General features: G+C 43.6%; 1 protein-coding gene across 1 annotated transcript in view; it reads left to right on the forward strand.

Moving 5' to 3' along the window:
• Positions 1-24,170, forward strand: part of Efcab2 (EF-hand calcium binding domain 2) — a 79,394-nt gene that overhangs the window by 35,267 nt on the left and 19,957 nt on the right. Inside the window, exon 3 of the mRNA XM_050142971.1 lies at positions 13,710-13,782. Coding sequence (XP_049998928.1) covers positions 13,710-13,782 — 73 coding nt within the window. The remainder of the gene's footprint in view (positions 1-13,709; positions 13,783-24,170) is intronic.

Below are 24,170 nucleotides of genomic sequence, written 5' to 3' on the forward strand. Positions count from 1 at the left end.
GTAAGTCTGGAAAACTCATTTGTCCCCAAAGTGAACTTTGGTAGACCTGCACCTTATTTTGTCACTGGGACATAGGATGAGTAGTGGGCTATATGGTTTTTAAAAATAAAAAGAATTTGCTTGAGCGTGATATGGTGGCTCACAACTGTCATCATAGCACTTGGAAGCTAAAGGCAGGAGGGACAAGAAGTCAAAGTTATCTTCAGCTTGTAACTTCTAGGCTAGCCTGACTGCATAAGACTCTGGTTCAAAATGATTGAATTAACAAAAGAGAAAAATGAATTTCCATTGAAGAAATTATGGAGTCTCAAATGGTGTCATATAGGAAATCATTTAAGTTTAGAAAAGATTTTAGGAGATTCCAAATGTAGAAAGTACCATTTAGCTTTTTGCTATTAAAAAAACCCAATACTTTAAATTTTATTGAGATGGATGGTGGTGGCACACACCTTTAATCCCAGCCCTTGGGAGGCAGAGGCAGGTGGATCTCTGTGAATTCAAGGCCAACCTGATCTACAGAGTGAATTCCAGGACAATCAGGACTGTTTCATGCAGAAAGCCTGTCTCAAAAGACAAAGCAAACAAACAAAAAAATTTCTTATATTTCTCCAAGTTATCTTATGAATTATTTTTACTTACAAGATAGCCTATTCTCTCTCTCTCTCTCTCTCTCTCTCACACACACACACACACACACACACACACACACACACACACGAACACACACAGAAGAGAGAAAAAGAGAAAGCCACTGCAGTGGATTGAGCTGCCCAGGTTCTGGGTTTGTGTTTGTTGACACTGAGAGGCTTCAGGGGCTCTCTCTCTATTTCGTGTCTCTGTGGTGGCTGCACATCAGATCTGCTCAGCTACTGTGCTGGTGACCGGTCTCCCAGGTCCTTCCCCTGTGTCTACTTTCTCAGTGCTTCTGCAGTCTTAGGGTATGGCTCACCGCCTTCTCTGCTGCTCCCCTCCTAGGTGTACCACTCTGTATGTCCCACTTCAAAACTTCTGGGGAAGAACAGGGAAGGTCTGCTTTGATCACTTATTAATAGTTGGCAGAGGGCACACCCTTCTTGGGCAGAGCTTAAGAGACTTAAGGCCTCTCTTGAAGACTGTTAGAGAGATGTGACTTTGGGGTTAAGTAGCCACCTCTGGTTCAAGCAGCTGTAGCTGGGGAGACATATCAAACAGCACGAAAGATGGCAAATATGTTCAGGAAGAAACCCTTACCCCAGTGAGGTAGTTAAGCCTAATAGGAATTCCGACCCCATCTCTAGACCGGCAGTTGGAACTCTGTGGTGAACTCACTGGTTTCTTACCCATGCTTTGATGGTTGTGCTAAGTGATTAATGTCCTAGTGGGCACTCTGGTAGAACGTGGGGATCTATGTTTCTCTTCTGAGCTGTAGCCCCACTCTGACTTCCAGGTTCCCCGGAGATAGAAGGGGACTGGGGATTGTGGTCTAGTAGGCCATGTAGTTGAGTCAGTGTCGTGGAATGTGGGGCACATATCAAGATGGGTAGAGTAATTAGCAAATCTTTCTTTTCCTCTTCATCCCCTCACCTTCCTTTTCCCTCTCTCTCCCTATTCTTCCCTCCCACTTCTCCTGCATCTCTTTCTTAGGGTAGGAATTTGATGAAGGACCTTGTGAACGGTAGGCAGACACTGTACTGTTGAGTTATAGCCCCAGTCCCCACCACCCTTTCCCCCAAGCTGACAAATTGTTTCTGAAATTTATATTTCAGAACATTTCTGAAGAGAACAAGGGGGCATATGGAGGGTTTGGAGGGAGGAAACAGAAGAAATTATGTAATTATATTATAATCTCAAAAAAGTATTAAAAAAATCAACTAGCTAGGCAGTGGTGGTACACCCCTTTTGTTCTAGCACTTGGGAGGCAGAGACAGGTGATTCTCTGAGTTCGAGGACAGCTAGGGCTGTACAGAGAAACCCAGTCTTTTTTTTTTTTTTTTTTTTTTTTTTTTTTCGAGACAGGGTTTCTCTGTGGCTTTGGAGCCTGTCCTGGAACTAGCTCTGTAGACCAGGCTGGTCTCGAACTCACAGAGATCCGCCTGCCTCTGTCTCCCGAGTGCTGGGATTAAAGGCGTGCGCCACCACCGCCCGGCTCTCAGTCTTGAAAAATAAAATTTAAGTGGTAGCAACAAAATCTAGTAGCGAACTATGTTTTTTTTTCTAGGAATGTAAAAGTATCGCCATATTAGACATTTATTAATATAGTGCATTGTGTAAATATACCTGAGAAGAAAAGTCACAGATCATCCCCGTAGGTAGTTCAGAGGCCTTGCCAGAACTTAGCACATGGACCTAAGTTTAAAGCCTCAATAAAGTAGGTGTTAAGGAATGCTTCTTTAGCCCCAAACTGAGGCTCTTACTCCATGAGGAGGTGTGTGCAGTGTTTCAGTTAAAATTAGGAACAAGATAAGGATATCTACATTTGCTGTTGTAAATTGATATTAATACAAGGCATGAGCCAACACAATCGGGCAAGTGATAACATTGATAGAGATACTGGATGTGAAATGGTAGGATGGAGAAAAACTATGTGCAGATGTATGGCTGAATGTCTAGGAAATCTAGGAGAGTAAAGAAACTATTGCAAAGAAAAGTAAAACGTTGTGAAGTAGTAAGAAGCAAGTGTAATCCTCAGAAAGCTGGTGACAGGGTTCGCAGGGAGAGGCACTGTGCGCACCCTGACAGCCTGAGAGAAATCCCTGGCTCCCACCGAGTGGCAGGGGAGCCCAGCCTCCTGAGAGTTGACTTCTGACCTCCACCTTTTCTCGGTGGCATGGGTGTTACTGTACTCGCCACCACACCCATTACAAGGGGAAATGAATAAACATTTCAAAATAAAATAATATATAGACATCAGGAGCCTTATGATTCTATAAAGAGAGTCCAGGTAGATGATACAGTGTAGGGTAAGACCATTTATAATAGCAAAAATATAGTTTAGAGAGAACTGAAACGAGAAATACATAAACCATACCACAGGAAAACTCACGTGACATAAAAATAGAACACATGGAAGGAAACCATGTTTGAGGGATAGAAAATTTGAAACAAAGATGTCTGTCAAAACATCCTAAATTGACATAAGTTCAACACAAATGGGAATGAAAATTTTCTGTAACTTGACAAGAGAATTTTAATGGATATATGAAAAAGTAAGTTAGAACAGCCAAGGCAACTGACAGAGAAGATCAAGGAGGCCGGTGCAGCTTTATTTGATATCAGAGCATATTGCAGGAGCTGGAGGGATGCTCAGTGGCTAAGAGCACTTGCTGTTTTCACAGAGGCTCCCGAGGCCACTCATGCATGTGTACATTCACGAGAGAGAGAGAGAGAGAGAGAGAGAGAGAGAGAGAGAGAGAGAGAGAGAGAGAGGAAGGAAAGAGGAAAGGAAGAGAAGACTAGAAATAGTTATATTTAGAATTAGTGGGAAGCAAACACACAAAGGTCCCGTTGAAGGGACACAGCCTTAGCATGTTCTGGAAAGGCAGAGGAGGGAGTAGTGGGCATGTGTTTCAGAGTGCAGTACAGATAGAGTCGAGAAGGCTGATAGGCCCCCAGTGCAGAGTACCCCCAATGCTGGTGGACGCCGTGGAGGGAGTTGAGTAAGAGGGGAGTGACACAATGGCTTGTACGTTTGCTGTGCTGCTCTAAGGACAGTGGGAAGGGTGGCTGGGACAGCGGAAGCAGAGAGCCACATGCAGGCTAGTGGAGTGGCCCGGGCAGGAGGGGGTAAAAACCATGTTATTGCCGTCCTCAAAATTCATGTTTTGAAATGTTTTTCTTCCTTTCTTCCAGATCTTCACACAGTATATAAATATCTTGTAAACCCTGGTTACTGTTCTATTCTGTAGGGTAGAACTCACTCCTGGCTTCTGTATGCTAAGATTTCCAGGCCTCCTGCCATCACCACCACCACCATCACTACCACCAACAAAAATCATCACCTATACTTGTCTTAAGTGTTTCTCGTTTGTGTTTTGAAATCTTAATCTGATAGCTCAAAATGTGAGCTTTTGTGTAGATAAGATGTTTTACAGAGGTGATCAGATTTAAAACGATGCTATAAAAGAGGCCTAGTTTTCCTGGACTCACTGCCAGGAGTCCAGTATTCCTGGACTCACTGCCTGGAATATGGCTTGCCACTGGCTTACACCAGGCAGACACCAGGGGGTCTGTGTTTAGAGGGATACCTATGAGAACACAGCAAGTCAAGCAGGAAGGCCTTAAGTGAAGCCACAGTCCAGACCTCCCCTTCAGAGAGGTAAGAAAAGAAGTTGCTGACATTGTGTGCGCCCCACTTCTCTCCCCACATTGTGTGACACTTTATCACCATAGCTTCAGCAAACTGACACAGGGACAGAAGCAATGATGGTGCGATTTCTTCACAGTGCTTATCACTGACTAAAATTAGCTCTACTTACTTACGTTTATGCTCTGTCCCTCCTGGTTGCAAGCTCCAAGGTTAGAGCTGGGATTCGCCTTTCTCGTTCCCCACGGTAGTCACAGCCCTGAGCCAAAGTCGCTGTGTCATTAAGTTACTGATTCTGTCTGTTATGTCTGCTGTTTTACAGAGCCCAGAGTTCTTTTCAGGCCATGACCCCCATCACAGTGACTAAGAAGAAATAACTTCGTAGAAATTAAGAACCAGATTTTTGTTCTATTCTTTTAAAGGCTCTTTAGTTGATTAGAAAGAGCCTAGAGGCTCTTTGGAACAGGATAGTTCTTGGCCCTAGAGGTTTTGTCCTTGTTTTAGCTTTATTTTATTATTTAGCATCAAAATAGCGTGGATGTATGAAAAATACTCTCCTCGGGGAAGAAGGCCAGGCTCTTGTTTTGTTCTCTCTCCCGTAACTAGTTCCCAGCGTAGCAATCTTCAGCAAATGTTTATTGAATAAATGGAACCCTTTTATTCAATAAATAATAAAAGCAACTGCTTTGTTGCTAGACATTTCCAAAGTGTGCTACGTTTACTGAAACTGAGTGCAGCACCACTGTTGTGGGGCAGCTGTATCGCAGAGGGTGAATGGTTTGCTGCCTTTGCCCCCTAGAATTGCGTCAGATGCCCTTAGTCTGTCTTCACTGGGGTGGTTTTTGACCTTGACTGCCCTAATGGACGACTCACATTGTAGCTCAATAGCACTGGTGCCACCGTGTGTCCGCAACATGATACTACACCTATCGAATGTCAGCATGTCAAGAACCAATCCGATGCCTTGTTTGACTGTATAAGTCCAGAAACAAATTCTTCTATTTAGAAGGCTTTGGAGCTGATTTGTATGTATTAATATAAGACATCTCTGTACTTTGATAGAATAAAGTTTCCATATTTTAGAACATTTATATAAAAATGTTTCATTTTGTCAGTTTATTGGAAATTCCATAAAACAGATTTATAAAGAATAAAATAATATTTCAAAAGAAAATTAAAAAAATGAAGCAACTGTTGTGCTGAGTTTTGTGTTCTGTACATGATAGATTACTGTGTGAGTTGGTCCTAATAACGACAGCCATGGAGGAGCTGCTGGACTTTGCACAGACAGCCTGTGTCAGCTGTCTGAAGTGACGGTGCTCCTCAGCATCAGAGACTTATGTGCAGAAGCCAGCAGAAGAGCTCTCAGGTTTTCGAGCATTCTGAAGCCATTGTTAAAGACTAGTTGATATTAAAATGCACTTAAACTCAGTTTAATTACTGTAGAAATGGCTCAGCAGGTAAGAGCACTTTTGCGGAGGACCTGGGTTTGGTTCCCATGTTGGGCAGCTCACAACCACCTGGAACTCCAGCTCCATGGGATCTGATTCCCTCTTCTGGCCTTTTGTGTGCCCAGATGCATGTGGTACACATAAAATACACATAGTCACACACGGCTGTACACAAAAACAAGCAAATAAATGTGATGAGATTTAAATTAAAAAAATAATTTTCAGTCAGTTCACTTGATCTAAAAATCTCACTTGCTAGAAGTTGGTTAACCGAGTTTAACATTTTATATCATTCTAGCTGTTGTTTTCTTCTTATAATTGCTATTTATCATTTACCATATATTTTATCATATTATTTACCATTCCCCAACCCCTCCCAGCTTTTTCTCTGCTTTTTACCCACCCATCTTTGTGTTATCTCTCTTAAAAATAAGAGAAAAAAGTCATAAAACCATAGAGTATCAGTGTGTTAGCCATCCACTCCTGAGCATGGGGCCTGCCCTGGATTGTGGTTGATACACCCAGTATCACTCCATCGAAGAAAACTGACTTTCTTTGCCCAGAAGCTATTAATTTTGAGTAGCTTTTTTGCTAGAACTGTGCCCGCTCCCCCTCTTTTGTGTTGAGATTTTTTGCCAGCCTTGAGCTTGTACAAGTCTTGGACCTGCTGCCACCATCTCTGTGAGTTCATACACGCTCTTTCCCCTGCTGTCTGGAAAATGCTATTTCATAAAATTGTCCACCTCTGGCTATCTGAATTTTTTCTTTCCCCCTTTCCACATAGATCCCTGAACCTTCACGGAGGGGTGTGACAAAGACATTCCATTTAGGGCTGAGCATCTCCCTCTCTGCATGTTTTCCAGCTGTGTGTCTCTGTGCTCATTACTGCCTACTGCAAGAAGCTTCCCTGCTGAAGGTTGAGCAGAGTACTGATCTATGGTGTGGTGCTTTAAATGAAAATGCCCCCCTCGTGGGCTCACCGGGAGTGGCACTATTAGGAGGTGTGGCCTTCTTGGAGGAAGTGTGTCACTGGAAGTGGGCCTTCGGAAGCTCAAGCCAGGCAAGCTCTTTTCCTGCTGCCTGCTGATCTGGATGTAGCGCTCTCAGTTCTTCTCCAGCACCATGTCTGCCTGTGTGCTGCCATGCTTCCCGCCATGCTGATAATGAGCTAAATCTCTGAACTGTAGCCAGGCCCAATTTAATGTTTTCCTTTATAAGAGTTGCCATGGTCACTATGTCTCCTCACAGCAATAAAACCCTAACTAAGATATATGGGTATAGCAATATGTCATTAGGAATAATTTTAGTTCTATGATCATTTAGCAAAATAATAGTAGTAGGTTTTTCCCAGGGCCCATGACCTATTTAGTCTTAGGTGTAGGTTCCATCTCAGGTAGTGGGCCTTAAACCTCATTTTTAAAAAAGTTTGCCTACTTCCCTAACATTCATGCCTCTATTATATTGGTGAGCATGTATTGCAGGTAGGTTATTACTAAATCTCACAGGGTTTATAGCTGGATGAGATTTAATGATCACTTTTCTCTTCAGGTACTGTGTGTAGAATCTTCTAGCAGTATGAACACTAGCTAGTGGGATGAGTCTGAGTACCACTTAGATTTCTTCGTGTTCTATGCCATAAGTATGTAGTATTTTCAGCAATAGGGTCTTTTTTTTTGTTGTTTGCTTGTTTGTTTTTTGAGACAGAATTTCTCTGTGTAGCATTCCTGGCTGTCCCGGACTCCCTTTGTAGACTAGACTGGCTTTGAACTCACTGAGATCCGCCTGCCTCTGTCTCTCAGTGCTGGGATTAAAGGCGTGTGCCACCACCACCCAGCAGCGGTAGGGTCTTATCATCAAGTTGGCAATAACTTAGTGTTTTGGGGAGCTACGGAACACTCCTTTGGCCAATGACTTGTTACTAGGGGTTTGGTTTGGCAGTGTCTGCTGTCTGTTTGGGGTATTCTCTCCCCCATTGTGTAGTGACTCCATTTAAGTTCCTTTATGCATGTATATATTTTAGGATGCTTCTACAGTAGTAGGTTTTCACGTGGCTCTTCAAAAGGCATTTAGTGTAGTTGTCCCCCCCCCCCATATTCCCTCTTCTACTCTGTCCTCCCTTCTCTCACCCCACGTAATCCTTGTAAGTTCCTCTTTATACCCTTATAGCACTATATTCTATTTCTCCTTCCTTGGAAGACCCTCCCACTATGGTTTTCTTATTTTATATTTTTGTTTCATTTCTTATTCCTGACTCACATTTTTTTTATCACTTCTGGTTTTTCCTTTGTTGTTGGAATTTCTGTTTTGTATTTTTTGAAATTATATTTTTATCATTTTGTTTGTTTTTGAGATAGAGTCTCGTGTAGCCTAGGCTGGCTTTGAACTTGCTATGAAGGAGAGGGTCTGAGCTCCTGATTCTCTTGCCTCCATTTCCCAAATGCTGGGATCACAAATGTGTACCACCACGTTTGGCATTTTTCATCTCTTCTGGTGTTTTCCTATGTTTCTCTTCCAAGTTTTCTGCCTTCCTAAGCCCCCCTCTCTTTCAGCACAAAGGCCCAGTCTTTTTCTTGCCTGTGTTCTTTTTTCTCTGTCTCCCACCCTTGGGAGCATCACTGTTCCTAAGGCTGCAGCATCAGCAGCCCAGTTTTCTCACCACGGCCAGCATAGCATCCCAGCTCATCTAGAAGCCATCTGGAGCTCTGCAGTGCCCACCTGGCCCTTCTGCTGTGTTCCCATGTTCCTGGCACCAGTGCCGTGTGAGAGTAGCTTAGAGGATCGCTTAGTCTTCTGTGTCTCCAGCCTTGGCTTTTGTTCAGGCCACGGGACACAGGGGAAGCTCTGAGTCATCCAGGTGTCTGCTGTGATTGCCCTTTCCTCCCACCTCACAGACTTGGGGGACTTTCCATCCCTGCTGATGTTTAGGATTGAACCCAGGGCCTCACACATGGAGACCTACTGGAATCGCTCCATCTCACTTCATTACCATCTAAAGAACTATTTAGAAGTAGTGGCATTTAAATGCCACCCTCCTATCCCTTCCTCATTTCCCCTTCTATTATCTCCTCGTCTATACGCTGCGTTGCCTTCCCTGGATTGCCACTGAAGGTAATTCCTCATGAGCTGTTTTCTCTGGCCCTATGTCCACCTGCCATTTAGAGGGAAGTGCTACTCAATTGTCAGAGAGCCAGACACGCCTGCTTCTCGTGACACAAGCCCAGTCTCAACCAGGCCAGCAGATTATAACATTCCCATCTCTTTCTTATAATAAAAAGGTGAGAAATTAAGCACAACAGGTTAAAGGAATTGGGATGGAGGATCACACAACTCAAGACTGCTTCCTGCTTATTTGTGGGTGTCGTCCTGTGGGGGGGGGAGGGGCTGAGAAAGCTGGGTACTGGCCACATCCTGGTGTAGCTGGTCACTTTACTCCTGTCCAGGGTTTGTGGTATGGAAATGTCTGGTGTCTCCTGGACCTGGCAAGGTTTGGCAGACTAGAGGACAAAGTTAAGTTTAGGAAGAGAAAAAAAAATTCAGGACCAGGGAATTGAGAAGGGTGTATCTGACCTATTTAAGGTGGATTCTTCAATTCTTTGGGTTTGTGAAAACATAAGTTTTAGACATATACATTGTATAAACAATAGCATATTTATGTCAGAATGACTGTGACAGATGTTTTCGCACAATGAAAAGTGTTTTTGAGACTATGAAAGGCAGCATGAGAGAAAGGTTTGATAGCATGCACTTGTCCTCACACCTCTATAACTTGCAGGTACACACCTGAATAACTTGTATTTGTATTTTACTGAAATTTGTTTGGTTGTCCTTTTAAACTGACAAAACCTCTCAGCTGTAAAACTGCATCAGAGATCTTTGAGAGGATAAAATTTTACTTGAGGAGTTATTGGTTAAAAAACGACAGAGAACTTACTTGGTTTCTACCCAGAGCCCTTCCTCAGGGTCCTCCATGATCGTTGAGGGTCATATTTGCCTTTTGTTGTTTAGTGCAGGGCCTGCCAGGTTTTAGGAGATCCTGTGGCTAAGAAATCTGTAGGAAGACAAACCTACTTTGTCCTGAGCAGCTAGACTATTAATTCCAGTGATTCTGTCCATTGTGTGGAGATCTTCAGTTTAGATTTTTGCCCAGTGGTCAGTGCTTGGCAGTTGAAGCGAACTGCTGATGGATGTTGTTGTGTTCCCGTCTGTCTTCTGTCTTCTTTGGAGGAAACAGAGTGCTGCTGCTAGGAGCCAACCTGTCTCTTTTTGTTATGAAAAGTTTTAAATAATTAAGCATTTAAATGCCATATTCCCCAGATCTCTGAGCAGCGGAGGGCTGTTTACTGGATATAGATGAGTTATAACTACAATATAGAATCTGCATGGAGAGCTGGGTCCGAGCTTGACTGTACTGGCTTTTAACTTAACAGATAAAGCAGGGTTGGATTAAGAGACTTAAAGTACATACTAATTTAAAACATGAGACTTACTGTTTTTATAGTCTGAAATGAGATACAATGAACAGACAGTTATAACATTTAACAGTAAACATAGGTGCATTGAAGTTACATGTACGCACATATACAGTGAACAGGAATTGGGTGAAGTGGATGCTCTTGGGGGGCCCTACCAATGGCATGCCAAGGCACAAAGCACACATGCAACGGAGTCAACACTGAGAGACAAGACAGGGAATACCTCAGTAAAGATGGTGGGTCATGGTCACCTGACCTGACTCTCAGTTAAGATGGCAGTGAAGTCACCTGACCTCAGTTAAGATTGCGATAAGATCACCTGACCTCTGTCAAAAATGGCAGCAGTCACATGTTGTATGGAGAAGCCATGTTTTTTGAGCCACAGGAGTTTTAACCATAATAACTAGAGAGACCTAGAGGCATGATACGCCCTGTTGCTGAGTCACCCTACCACAAGCTGTGTCGGGGAGCAAAGGCTGGAATTCTGGAATTGAAAATAGCTGCCTCTTGGATTTGACTGATCTTGTCGCTTTCCATGGGACCAGCAGTAGCAGTGGCATGGAAAAGTGGAGCCCGCAGGACACTGGCAGAGCAGTCACAGGCGGGTGGCTGATAGTTTGAGGGTTTATACCAAAGCTGAAAATGTGAAAACCCGCCCAAATTTCCACAGGGCCTATAGGAAATGTCTCTTCTCTACAGGCGGGGTGTTGAAGCCTGAGTGGTCTGGGCGACTCAGAAGCCAGAGAGGCTAGAGGCTGCTCCAAGCGGTCTCTCATGGCAGGGACCATTTATGAGTGGTCCAAAAGAAAAAGAAAGAAAGAAAAATCTGAGGGACCCTGGGCCCCAAATTGAATGTATCACACAGCATTTGCAGTGCTAGCGTGGGAAGACTAACCCCTTTAGTTTGGTCATGTTTTTAGCTATGGGAAGCAACCAGAAATGAATGTTAGCAAAGGGCTCAACTGTAGCCATGAAGGCTGTGGTTGGGGACTGGAAAGGGAGCACTTGATGTGGGAGTGTCATATATCAATCTGTTGATTTCATTGGTTAAGTTATAATAAACCAGCTGCTTGGCCTCATGGCTTGGAACATAGATGGGAGGAGTAAACAGAATAGAATTCTGGGCGGAAGAGGAAGTGAGGTCAGACTCTGCTCTGCTCCCGGAGAGACTCAACAGCTCTGCTGGAGCAAAGACACCATGCTCAGCTCTCCCAGGCAGATGCACGCAATGAAGCTCCTCCAATCCCGGATGGATGTAGGCTAGAATCTTCCCGGTAAGCGCACCTTGGGGTGCTTACACAGATGATTAGAAATGGGCTAGTCCAGGTGCGAGAATTAGCCTGTAAGGGCTAGAGTTCATGGGCCAAGCAGTTCTTAAATGAACACAGTTTGTGTGTTGTTATTTCGGGCATGAGCTAGCCAAGCGGCCGGGGTGTTGGGGACGCAACCCCGCCGCTCCTATTTCAACAAGCACTCACCACCGAAGCTGGTGGTATGCATAGAGGTCGGTGTTCAGGCAGATAGAACACAGAGCTATTGTAAAGAAACCTGGTTCCCGAGGTCAGGGTTTCATGTGTTCTCAGCTGGCCTGCCTGAAGGCAGGAGGGAATGTGGAGAGAGTCTGGCCGAGTCATGAGCATCAAATGTTATGGTGAAAATAAAACACCGTAGATCCCCGAGTGGTGGCAGTGGGCAGTGGGCACAAGACCACAGCTGGCCACGAAGGCAGCTGGTCCCACAAGCTGGGTGAGAGACACAAATGTGCCATGCAGAGAAAGTGGGTGTATATTTAGTGGGTTATGGAGGGGAAAAGCGAAGGGGGGAGTGGGAGAGGGGAGGAGGGGGGGGGGGAGAGAGAGAGAGAGAGAGAGAGAGAGAGAGAGAGAGAGAGAGAGAGAGAGAGCCAGAGAAAGGGAGTGGAGAAGGGGAGAAGGGAGAGAGACAGAAAAGAAAGACACCTTGCATGGTGTGGTGGTGGTGATGAATTGTCATGAGGATGTGTGAGCAACAGAGGTAGAGCCCTGCCTCCCCACTGCTGCTCTGCCTCTCGTGTCAGCTCACACCACAGCCGCTAAGCTAAGAATTTAATAATTCTCACAGAAAGTATTTGTTTTTCTTGCTAAAATACACAGCAAATAAACTTCTAAAATTATCCAAAATGGTAAGGAAATTAAAGTGTTGGCTGAACATATGTGAAATTTTATTAACATTCAAATATGACTTTAATTTGAATGGAAATGTATAATAATCTACTACAAATCCCATCATTATTTGCAGAGAATATTGAGTTGGATACTTTTTCTTAGGTTATTTGGTGGATTGAATTTCATTGTTATGGGGAAGGATGGAGAAAGTGGCTACATTGTCCTCCCTGAGCTTTCATACTAGTACTTGACTCTCCCTGGGTCTCCAGATCCTTTTGTGTGCTTAGAGGAAGGTACTGGCTGTTTTGCCTTTAGGAGCATTTAGGAAGGAAACTTGTCCAGTCTAGCCAGTTGTGGCATCATCGTTTGATCCTACATCGTTTGATGTAGTTTGGTGCTGGAGACCATGATTTAAGTTCTTTGTCACTAATGGAGCCTCTATGGCAAACATTTGGGATAGACAACAACATCCTCATTCTACAGATGTGGAATCTGAGGCTCTAGTGTTATGGAAATCCATCTTTCAAACCAAGCAGCACCCAGAGAGCTGTACAACAAAGCTTTATTTACAGTAGACCAAAGAGAGTGTTTTGCAAAGTCTGGTCCCATCCTGCATTTTCTTACAACTTATATAGATTGAGCAACAGTGTGAAATCTGCATGGACCATATGAGGGTGGTCTCTGGATCTCATGACCACTGAAGGGATGTTTCCATTACAGTTTAAGTGTGTTTGCCAAAGCAGATGCTGTGGTAGCCAGTGGGTCTTTCTTACTTTAGCAAATATGACCAACTCTTTCTACAGATAGCTTTGTAAGCATTTGCCTTTTCAAGATAAGAGGACAAAATTCAACTGAAATAAGCAGGAGTACAGCGAGCAGAGAGAAGTAAAATTGAACCCAGCCTGGCTCTCCTTAGTCGTATAGCTAGAACTTATGAGGCTCCCACAGTACAAGGCTAGCGTTAGATTTGCTAGGTGCATATTAGCATACTAAATGTTTAACATATATTCTCTTTCCTTGTCCATTAGAGTTAAGCAACGGTTGAGATCAGACATCAGATGGCTGCCATTCTTTCTTCCTCCTGTCATCCCGCCCTGATCCCTTCTCTGGAGCTTTGAGATTTTGAACTAGTCAGGGTTTGCATTTGCCAGTCAGTGAAAGCATTGGTCTGTCCTGGTTCACTTGTGTGCCTTTTACTTTTCCCAGAAAGTTTCTTGTACAGCTGTGAGCCAATACTTGAGTGAGGTGATTTGCAATATTACCGGTGATCTGAAATAATTTAGATAATTATTTGATAATTTATACTTGCCTTTCCAGAATTTATATTCTGAAACTCTTTACAACTTTGTTTTTTTCCTAGAGAGATTGGGACAATTATCAGGTCACTGGGATGCTGCCCTACTGAAGGAGAGCTACATGATTTCATTGCAGAGGTAGGTAGGTAGTGAGGAAGTGTCACTGGGCTGAGTCTAGAACTCCTTGTAATAAAAAAAAAAATCTTACAAAAAACTAAAAACTCCCTACACTACTCAGTGTGCTGTTTGAGAGTGTTAGGGTTGCTATGCACGTAAGTCAGCAATGGGACCTGAAAGCATTTTGATCAAGTCTTGAAGAAATGACAACTATTGATATATAGTTTTTAAATTAGTTCAAGATAGGCCAATGAAGACAAGGAAGTCTGACCACATAGGAAAAGACCAATAATAGATATATTTAGTAATAATGTATGCAGAGAGACTGCAGTTTTTATTTATTTAAGAAAATAAAACTAAGTTTCAGGGCACATATAATAATAAATCAACTAAAATAGAAAGTACTAACTAGTCTAAAAATCTAAAAAAAATATTATTCATAATAACAAAAAGTTAACCACATGGCTTGGTATCTTTTTTGATGAGGCAGTCACATCTTGCTTGCTCTGTGTCTGGCTTCCTTTGTGTCTGGGTGATGACTGCAGACTGAATCTTTCCTTTTCTCAGGATTCTTGTTGCCCCGCCTCTACTTCCTGCCTGGTTGCCATTGCCCTACTTATATTTCCTGCCTGGCTACTGGCCAATCAGCATTTTATTAAAAATAATACAAGTGACAGGATGAAAGACCATTGTCCCACAGCACTTGACAAAGGACACATCTTCACAGTGTACAAAACATTATTCCACACCATTCTATGATGTAAGAAGGTTAAGAAGAAGAAATTCGGGATTTTAGGCTGCTGTAGGAGAAACCTGAAGTAGTAAAGTTGATGCTACAAAGGGTTTACTAGTTATCATAATTAGAACATATTATGGAACGCTGCCCCATTGTGACTGGGAGATAAGTAGTGTACTCACCAGACCTGTCAGAAAGCTAGGAATGAAAGTTTGTATCACAATTGAAGTCTGAAGTTTAGGGATGCTAAGAGAGTTTCTGTCAATGTTTATTTAGTAACATCGACCTCCAATTAGGCTCCATTTCCATAGCAAAAAGAGGAAACTGACTTACAACCAGCCATTAGGTTCATCCCATACCAAAGAACAGGCCTCTAAGGGCCAGTTCAAGGGTTATAACCACCCTGCCATTACTGCCAGGTGGACAAGATGGCCCTGGGTAGCCACTATTCAAAAAGAACAGCACTGGGGTACTTAAGAAATGCTTCTGGCAATATCTTTGTTGTGTAACCCTCACATCTGTCCGTCTGTCCATCTGTCCAAAAGGCTAGACTTGCCGTCTCCTGTCTCTGTTTAAATTGTCAAAGGGAGCCTGGAGCTGGGAACTGAAGGAGGCGCGAGGGTGGCAGCATCTGTGGGACGCACACGCCTGTGGTGTGTATAAGTTAGAAAACCTGCTCAAGGCCGGCCCCTCTGAGCATTAGCCAGAGCTGGTGCTGCTGCGCCGGAGAGTTTTTATGAATCTCTAAGTGTGTGGAGTGATTTCTCACTAGGAAGGCACATCCATGCTAGAACAGGGCAAGGCAGTTGATTTCTGTTGAGTATCAGTTTCTCCAGATTAATGCCAACTTCAGAGTTTGCCTCCAGGACATATTCAGTAATGTATTACAAGCCAGTTTTAAATGGAAAAACACTGGAGAGTCAGGCAGTTTACAGTTAGATGGACACTGTTGCTCAGCTATCAGCACCGTGGCAGCTCTTAGCTGCTTTTACGTTCCTGTGACCACAGTCCCTGTCGAAGACAGCTTGAGGGAGCCAAGACTTGTTCTAGAGCAGCGACTCTCACCTTCATAGTGCTGCGTGCGACCCTTTCACACAGTTCCTCATGTTGTGCTGACCTCCAGCTGTTAAAATTATTTTCGTTGCTATTTCGTAACTAATCTTGCTACTGTTATGAATCACAATGTTAATATTTTTGGAGGTGTTGCCAAAGGAGTCATGACCCACAGGTTGAGAACCACTGTTTAGAGGGCTTCAGTCCATTGTGACTGGAAGGCATGGCGGAGACTAGTAGTTGCTGGTGTACCAGGGAAGCTGGAAGTGGATGGGTGTAACCTTCAAAGACCCACCCCAGCTACCCACTTCTAGTAGACTTCACTCTAACTGTTCCATGGCCTCCCCAGTAGTACCACCAGCTAGGGAACAAGTGTTGAAAACAAGAGTCTGTGGGTATTTCAGGTACAGACCAGAGCAGCAGCAGCATTTCCTCATTACTATTTGAATGTTTAGTAAGATATTCTAAGTTGTAGGAATATATTGTTTTTCTACTTTGGAATCTCAAAAATTATTTGAATGAAGATTAGGAAAAAGGCTTGTTTTTTCCGTGAACCCATCTAATCCCCCTATGGTGTTCTAGATGCCTGCTTCAAAACATTTATACACAAAGCTGGAACTGTGCATGGAGAGGCAAAAGGCGCTATGAGGAAGGTAGGAACTGGGAAATGAATTCATGGTGACATAAGAATCAGTGTGTAGCAGGCATAGTGGCGCCCGTCATTAATCCCAGCACTTGTCAGAGAGAGGCAGGTGAATCCCTGAGTTTGAGGTCAGCCTGATCTACAGAGTGAGTTCCAGGACAGCCAGGGCTACACAGAGAAACCCTGTCTCTAGAAAAACAAAACAAAACAAAACAAATAAGAGAGAGTCAGTGTGTGTTCAGTAAACAGAACAAGACTAAGAACTGAAGACCAGGGAAGAATGGCTTGTGTGTGTGTGTGTGTGTTTTAGTATATACTAGGAATCTGAAAAACAAACAAACAAACCCTGCCTACACCATCCAAATACCACAAACCCCGTTTATGTAAATATTATCTGTAGTTTGCTTTCTTTTTATTTTTTGGAGACAGACTCACTATGTAGCTCTAGATAGCCTTGAACTAACAGAAATAAGTTTACCTCTGCTTCCTGAGTGCTGGCTGGCATATTAAAGGCATGCACCACCTGCCTAGTGACCCCAATCAGACCATAACTATTATAAATATAAGTAACTGAAAAAAGTTTTGAAGATTAGGAGAAAAACTTGTTTTTCCTGAAAATTACATACATAATAGTTGTGGTTTAACTGGGTTGCCAGCCTATATAAGTTATGCAAAAGTTTACTGGTGTGCCAACACAATTTATCCCAGTTAACTCTAGCAATAGAGTTACAGCAGCTTTGACCACCCTTGAATGTGACCAAATAAATGAGAAGAGTACACACATATTTGTACTTATCAAATACATTCAGGACTTTGAAAATCCACAACAGTAAATATCTAAAGGTGAATATCATGTTGCTAAATGTTCTATAATGACTTCAGAGAGCAAACAATCTAAATGTATTTATATGTATGCTTTAAAATTATTTTGGGGCTGGCAGATGGCTGAGCAGGAAAGGGACCTTGCTGCTATGCCTGGCAACCTGAGTTTCATTCCTGGAACTCACGTAATGGAAGAAGCAAACTGATTCCCACAGCTGTTCTCCGACCTCTAAACACACACACACACACACACACACACTTATTTGATTATTATATATACAGTACATATATAATATATATTTAATAATTCTGTTAAAATTTTGAAGCTTTATCTGGAAATTGAATTCTCTAGCTATCATGTTCTTAAATTTTAGGACAGAGACATCTCTAACATAACTTTTTAAATTCTCAGCTCTTTGCTTCCTGAAGATCAGAAATCTCTTAAAATAGATCAGTTTTTAAATTCCTCAACATTGATTCATCTGTTTGGTATTCTAAAAGTAGCAACTTGCTCCAAGTTACCCCTGTCTGCATAGGATGTTATAAAAGCCTGCAGGTATGAGAAGGAAGGCTAGTGTAAATCTTAACTGCACGCAGGTTACCCAGCAGCCCTGCCTCTGATATTAAGTCAGAGCTATCTGGGATCTTCAGAGCGTGGGAGCTGGGAGGAGAGAAATACTATTTAAAGGTCTATGTCCTTTGAAATTCAAACTTACATAGAATTAAAGAGAATTGTATTACAGAGGAAAGCTAAAAGATGTCTCAAAAAAAAAAAAAAAAAAAGAGACCCGTGTTGATAGGATTATTGATCTAGGCTTCAGAACTAAACTCGGATTGTGCCTTTTATTGGGGAGACATCTTCAGCCACCTGCTCCTCCACACTTGCCTGTTGTGGGTAGCAAGCAGCGTCCCTGTTGTGGGTAGCAAGCAGCGTCCCTGTTGTGGGTAGCAAGCAGCGTCAGCGTCCCTGTTGGCCCCTCTGTTTTGCTACTAATGTGCTGTGTTCCCGAGAAGGTATCTTGGGATCTCCTTGTGTATTAGTCGGGATTCTCTAGAGTAACAGAATTTACAGAACGAATCACTCTGTAGATAGAAAGGGGATTTATTAGAATGATGTAGAGGTCTAGCTAATCCAACAGTGGCTGCCTATGAACGGAAGGTTCAAGAATCCACTAGTTGTCAGTCTGGGTATCTCAGCTGGTCTTCAGTATATACCAGCATCCCAAAGAAGTGGGTTCTAATGCCAGTGAAGGAATGGACTTGCTCAGGCAGGCAAAGAGAGAGCTTCTTTCTTCCTTATCTCTTATACGGGCTGCGAGTAGACCCTGTGGTCCAGATTAAAGGTGGATCTTCCCACCTCGAAAGACCAGCATTAGAGTGTTATCTCCCCAAAGATCAGATTAGAAGTGTGTTCCCACTTCAGATAATTAAGGAAAAGCCCTTCACACGTGTGCCCAGCCCTCTGGGGTCTGCTCATTCCAGCTGTGGCCACCTTGCCGGCCAGAGTCGCTGGCACACCTTGGTTCTCTGTTTGTCCTTAGCAGTCAGTGCTGTGAGGCCTCAAGCTTCTGTGGTCAAACAACTTCACATTGCCATGGCCTAGAGGGAGCTGGCTGGCAGATTACCCCACAGATGCTAACCACCCAGGTTTGTGTATGCAGGGGTCTAGTGAACCCTACAGGGACCTAGTGAACCCAGCCTTGACGAGGCAACTGTCTGAGGCGACCATCTTGGGCCCGAGTGCTGCCTAGGCTGCTTTCACCAACATTTCCCGATGCCCTTAGTGAGCAGGGCACTGTTCCTTTAACCATCTTCCATGGAACATAATCTCTGGTGGTTTTCTGACTCACGAATGCTGTATCTGTCCCAGTCAGTCTGTGCGGAGGAGAAAACTGGCCTTTCTGTTTTACTTGCTGGTTAGTTATCTCTTAGTTATCCCAGGCCCCTAAGAGCCTTCCTGGCAGCAAGTCTTCCTTACTGGACGAAGGGGTCTTGCCAGAGGGGTGGCCCTGTGTCCTGGGAAGTAGCTGACAGTTTTTGTTTCCCTGTCTTGTGTTTTAGACCTCTGATCAGCAAGGCTTGCCTCCTGTTCACCCTAGCTAGTTTCATTCCTTCCTTCAGTATGCATTTTCCTTCCTCCCCTGATGGGCCCAGTGCCTCCCCAGCTGGCTGATGCTGCCATTTAACACAAATTGCCAGTTTACCATATAGGAGAGACGTGGCAGTTCCTGAAGGGTTCCTCTTACCTGAGGTGAGAGTCTTCTGCGACACAACATTGCCACCTCCTGTTAGAAAGTGGAGATGCAAGCCTAGTGCCTCCGTGGGATTTGCCTAGCCAGTGTCTGTAGAGGGACCTGCCGTTTGATTTCTCCATCCCACACATCGGCGTGCCAGGCCTTGTAGCCAGCACTCTGCCTTAAGTATCCGCTTCGCCTGAGCATGTCAACACCTTTGGATGTCTTTACTGCATTTTCTATTTCAGGGATGTCACACTAGAGTGTATTGCCTCCCCACAGCCTATTGTTTGAAGCCCAATCTAAGGATGGTATATACATTACTTTTCTTATTGTTGTGACAAAGTCCCTACAGAAACAACCCCAGGAGGGGCAGAGACGTGTGATTTGGCACATAGTTTGAGTCCGTCATGGTAGGGAATGGATGGTGGCAGGAACACGGGACAGTTGGTCATACTATGCCTGCCGTTAGCAGGCAGAGATGGATGCTGGTGCTCAGCTCCCCTTCTCCACATGATTCAGCCCAGGACCCCAACCCATGGAGCGATGCTGCCCACACTGAAGGTCTCCCTTCTTCGACTGACCCTTTCTGGAAACATTCTGACAGATGCACGCACAGGTGAATTTCCAAGGTGACTCTTGACATTTGGTTATGAGCCGTCATCAGCTGAGTGTCTCCACAGTCTTCCAAGGTGATCTTTAATAGACTCAGATCCACAGTGAAGGCTGAGCATCAGTGATGGTTTAACAACTTTTTAAATATCATAAAAGTAAAGAAAACTCCACATAAAAGTCTTGTATATCCAGCAATCCCTATAATATTTATTACCCTCTCTTTCATGGAGTTGCAGCACTCGTGTTTGATTGACGTGTAACCGAGTCTGCCCTTCCCTGTAGGAGACAAGGCTCTTTGACAGCTAGCAACCGCTAACAAAGCTCTCAGTGCTCATTTCCCTCAGGCCTCAGTACAACTTACAGCTATTGCTCTGCTTTCCGGGCACTGTTCTCTCTCGCTGTTGCCATGCTCGCGCTGGTTAGGTTCCTGCCAGGATGAGCATCTCTTACGTGTTCTCAGTTACCTTCATAAAATCTTTATCACTAGGCTTCCACAGCGCTCCATCAGCATTTCGGCCTACAAAGTGATGAGCCAGCCTGACTTAGAAGTCCCTCTCACTGCCTGTGTTCTTTGTATCACTTCTGGTGACACATGTCGTCCTGTGGACACTCTAAGAAGCTGAACCTGCGCCATAGACTGGAGAGACTTAGTGGGGACTGTCAGAGCTGGAGGAGGTGGAGGAGTGTCAGAATACAGTGCAAGCTTGACTTGTGGGTAGGAGGGACAGAAGAAAGGAACGTAATGAAGGAAGACTTAGCCGTCTGGCGGATGACATGCCCTCAGTCCTAACTTGCTCATGGGAGCTTGTTTTGTTATTGAATGTTCCTTTGCAAGCAGCGTTCATGTTCTCCTTCCCTACCTCCCGGAGCTCTGTTTGAATGGTCCTTTTCCTTCATGTTGATCTCTGCGTCTGTTTTGGCGGCTCATTTTGTAAGTAGGTTTCCTTGAATGTTAGCTCATGCACAGAGCTAGTGAATTTTTAAAATTGAAAATAGATTCTTTTCATAATATATATTCTGATTATGGTTTCCCCTCTGCCAACTCCTCTCAGATCCCTCTCCAACTTCCCTCCCATCCAAAATCCACACCCTTTTTCTCCTTAGAAAACACCTAAAAAAGTAAATCAAATAAGATAAAAACAAGCAAAGCAGGAAAGGATAAAACAAACAAACAAGCAAACAGAAGAAAAAGAGCCAAAGAAACAACACAAGAAGCACCGATAGCAGAGACACACATACTTCACACACAGGAGTCCCACAAAACACAAACCGATAGCCATAATATATACACAAAGAATCTATAAGGTGAAAAAAGAAAGAAGCTGGGCAGTGGTGGTGCACACCTTAGTCCCAGCATGGGGTGGAGGGCAGCCTGGTCTACAGAGTGAGTTCCAAGATAGCGAGGGATATACAGAGAAACCTTGTCTTTAAAAATCTCTAAAAACAAAAACAAAAAAGAAAGAAAAAGCCCTAACAGAGAATTATGAGACCGAGTTTTCCTGCTGGGCATGGGGCCTGGCCTAAAGAGTGGTTTGTTTTCCTAGACTCCATTGGAGAAAACTAGTATTTCATCTGTGAATGGTTATTAATTGGAGATAGTGTCTGGGTTAGGGATTTGGGCTTTTGTCCATCCCCCTCCCCGCCAGCACTGGGACCTCATCTGGCCCAGACCCATGTAGGTCCTGTGCATGCTCTGCAGTTTCTGTGAGTTCTCATGTGCACTTGTCCTGCTGTGTATAGAGGCCCTATCTCCTTGGTGTCCTCCATCCCTTGCAGCTTTTACAATCTTTCTGTTTCCTTTTCGGCAGAGGTCCCTGGGCCCTGAGGGGAAGGACTGATGGAGAGATCCTATTTAGAACGGAGTGTTCAAGGGTCTCTCAATCTCTACACACTGTCCAGTTGTGGGTCTCCGTGTTTGTTCCCATCTCCCGCAGGAGAAAGCCTCCCTAATGATGGCTGAGCCAGGCACTGGTCCATGAGTATAGCAGCATGTTGTTAGGAGTTATTTTATTGCTATGTTCCCTTAGCAGAACTTTAGTATCTGGTTTTCCTCTAGGCCCCTGGGCTGTTACTCTTCAGTTCTTGGCCACCTAAGCATGCTGGGGTTGGGCTCCATCTCATGGAGTGGGCCTTAAATCCAGTCAGATATTGATTGGTACCCCACAAGTTTTGTGCCGCCATTGCACTACAGAGCTTGTCAGTTTCAAATCTCACTTTAGGCGATGTGGGAGTCCCCAGCACCGAAATCTGTAAGAATTTTCTCTTTTGCAGCTTTGATTCGCTAAGATAGTCCTCTGGTCTTTTGCCTAAGAAATAAAAGCACCCACATGCCAGTTAAATATAAAACAGTAGGACCAGGAGAGGCAGTTACCCCTCGGTGGGAGGAGCCAAGGAGGATGGACATTTAGTGCAGTTGCAGCACGTGAGCCTCCCTAGGGAGGGCAGGTGGAGAAACTGGTGGCTGCTCAGGCTCTTGTTCAACCTTTGCTCCGTGACTTCAAATCGTGGACATCCGGAGTTAGAAGGATCCTTGCTCACTGGCATGATTTCGCTACCACTTATTTAAGAAGACAACAGTTAGTCAACCAAAGAGGAGCTCAGTCTATTTTTAAAATTCTTTCAGTAATAGAAAAAGAACTTACAGCCTAGAATAAATAAAAATGTAAAATTCTTACATTTTGTGTGTGTGTGTGCACGCGCACACATGTGCACATAACGCATGCATGGCATGGCTCATATATGGAGGTCAGAGGACAGCTTGCAGGAGTTGGTTCTCTCTTTCATTTCCCCGGGATTGTCTCAGGTTGAGGCTTGGTGACAACCACCATTACTCACAGAGCCATTTTCCCACTCAGAGTTAATAATTTTTTTAAAGACAGTAGCTTAAAGCTTTTCCATTTATGGGATAGGGATTTAGCTTAGTGGAGCACTTATATGTAGGGCATGCATTTGATAAATAAATAAGTAAACGTTTAAAAATCATTTGCAAAGGGAACACTTCTGGAAAATATTGGTCAATTTAAAAAATATTTTATTCAATCCAATGTTAAATATTTTCTATGTTTATGTTGCTTTGAAGAATGGTCTGTCTAAAAATGTATGTGTTGGATGGTATTTAGAGTCTAACTTGAAATATGTCACTTTTTTTTTGCTGCAAAAAGTTTTTAAAATCCACTATGTATTTCTTGCTTGCTTATCCAAAGCAGTGCTTTATAGGCCATTTTAGCTACTGATATTATCCTGTGTTTTTGTGAAGCATAAAATAGTTCATCTTATTGGCTCATTGTTACTCTGCAAGGTGGAGAATTTTCACTTTGTATTTTATTGTTCTAGTTCAGTGAGATTGGCCTTAAAATAAATAATGCTGCAATGGGAAGAGAGAGCCTGTGATTTCACATGCAGTTGTTAGTGAAAAAGCCTAGACGTGTTCCCATCAAACACCTGACAGACTGAGGCCCTCTGTTAGACTCTTAATCTCCCAATGCCTGTGTCTCCTCAGATGCAAAATAGGTCAAGAAAACGGACTTAACACTAAAGTAAAATGAAAAAATGATGTTTTCTGCGTGCATTGAGTTTTAAACATTGACATTTGAGAAAATACTATAGTGTTTCTATATTTGTTGAGTCAGATCCATGTTACAGGGCCCCTGGAGCATCTGAGGACCCCATGACAGCCATAAAGAGGGGACCTCTGGTGGCAGGAAGGCTTCTTCCTCCATTGGAGGATGAGCAGACAAGCTTATCAGCCAGCACACTATTCAGATAAATGGTTCTTTTTTTTTCCCCAAAAATACTTGGTATTTTTTATTTTGTTTTTCTGAGACATCCATGATGTCTCAAGTCATCCATGATGGCCTTTAACAAAAGATGTAGCCAAAGGTGATGTGAATACCGTATCTCCCCATCTCACCCAACTGCTGTAATTATAGACATGCACCACTACACCTGGCTTCCTATACTGCAGCTGCTGCTGCTGCTTCTTCTTCTTCTTCTTCTTCTTCTTCTTCTTCTTCTTCTTCTTCTTCTTCTTCTTCTTCCTCTTCCTCTTCCTCTTCCTCTTCCTCTTCTTCTTCCTCTTCTTCTTCCTCTTCTTCTTCTTCCTCTTCTTCCTCCCCAACCACATTTAAGTGCTTAAGCCTTGGCCAAACACCCATAGGGAGTATTGAGTCTCAAAGGAACTGTATGATACCCTTGGGGACAGATGTTGGGTTCTAGCCTGGCCACCAGTATTTAAGAAGTTAGGTTGCCTGGCCTGAGGTAGTCGAAGAAGAGGAGGAGGAGGAGGAGGAGGAGGAGGAGGAGGAGG

The sequence above is a fragment of the Alexandromys fortis genome, unplaced genomic scaffold, assembly GCF_014885135.2.
Source record: "Alexandromys fortis isolate MF-2015 unplaced genomic scaffold, M_Fortis_MF-2015_v1.1 scaffold_51, whole genome shotgun sequence".
Lineage (NCBI taxonomy): Eukaryota > Metazoa > Chordata > Mammalia > Rodentia > Cricetidae > Alexandromys > Alexandromys fortis.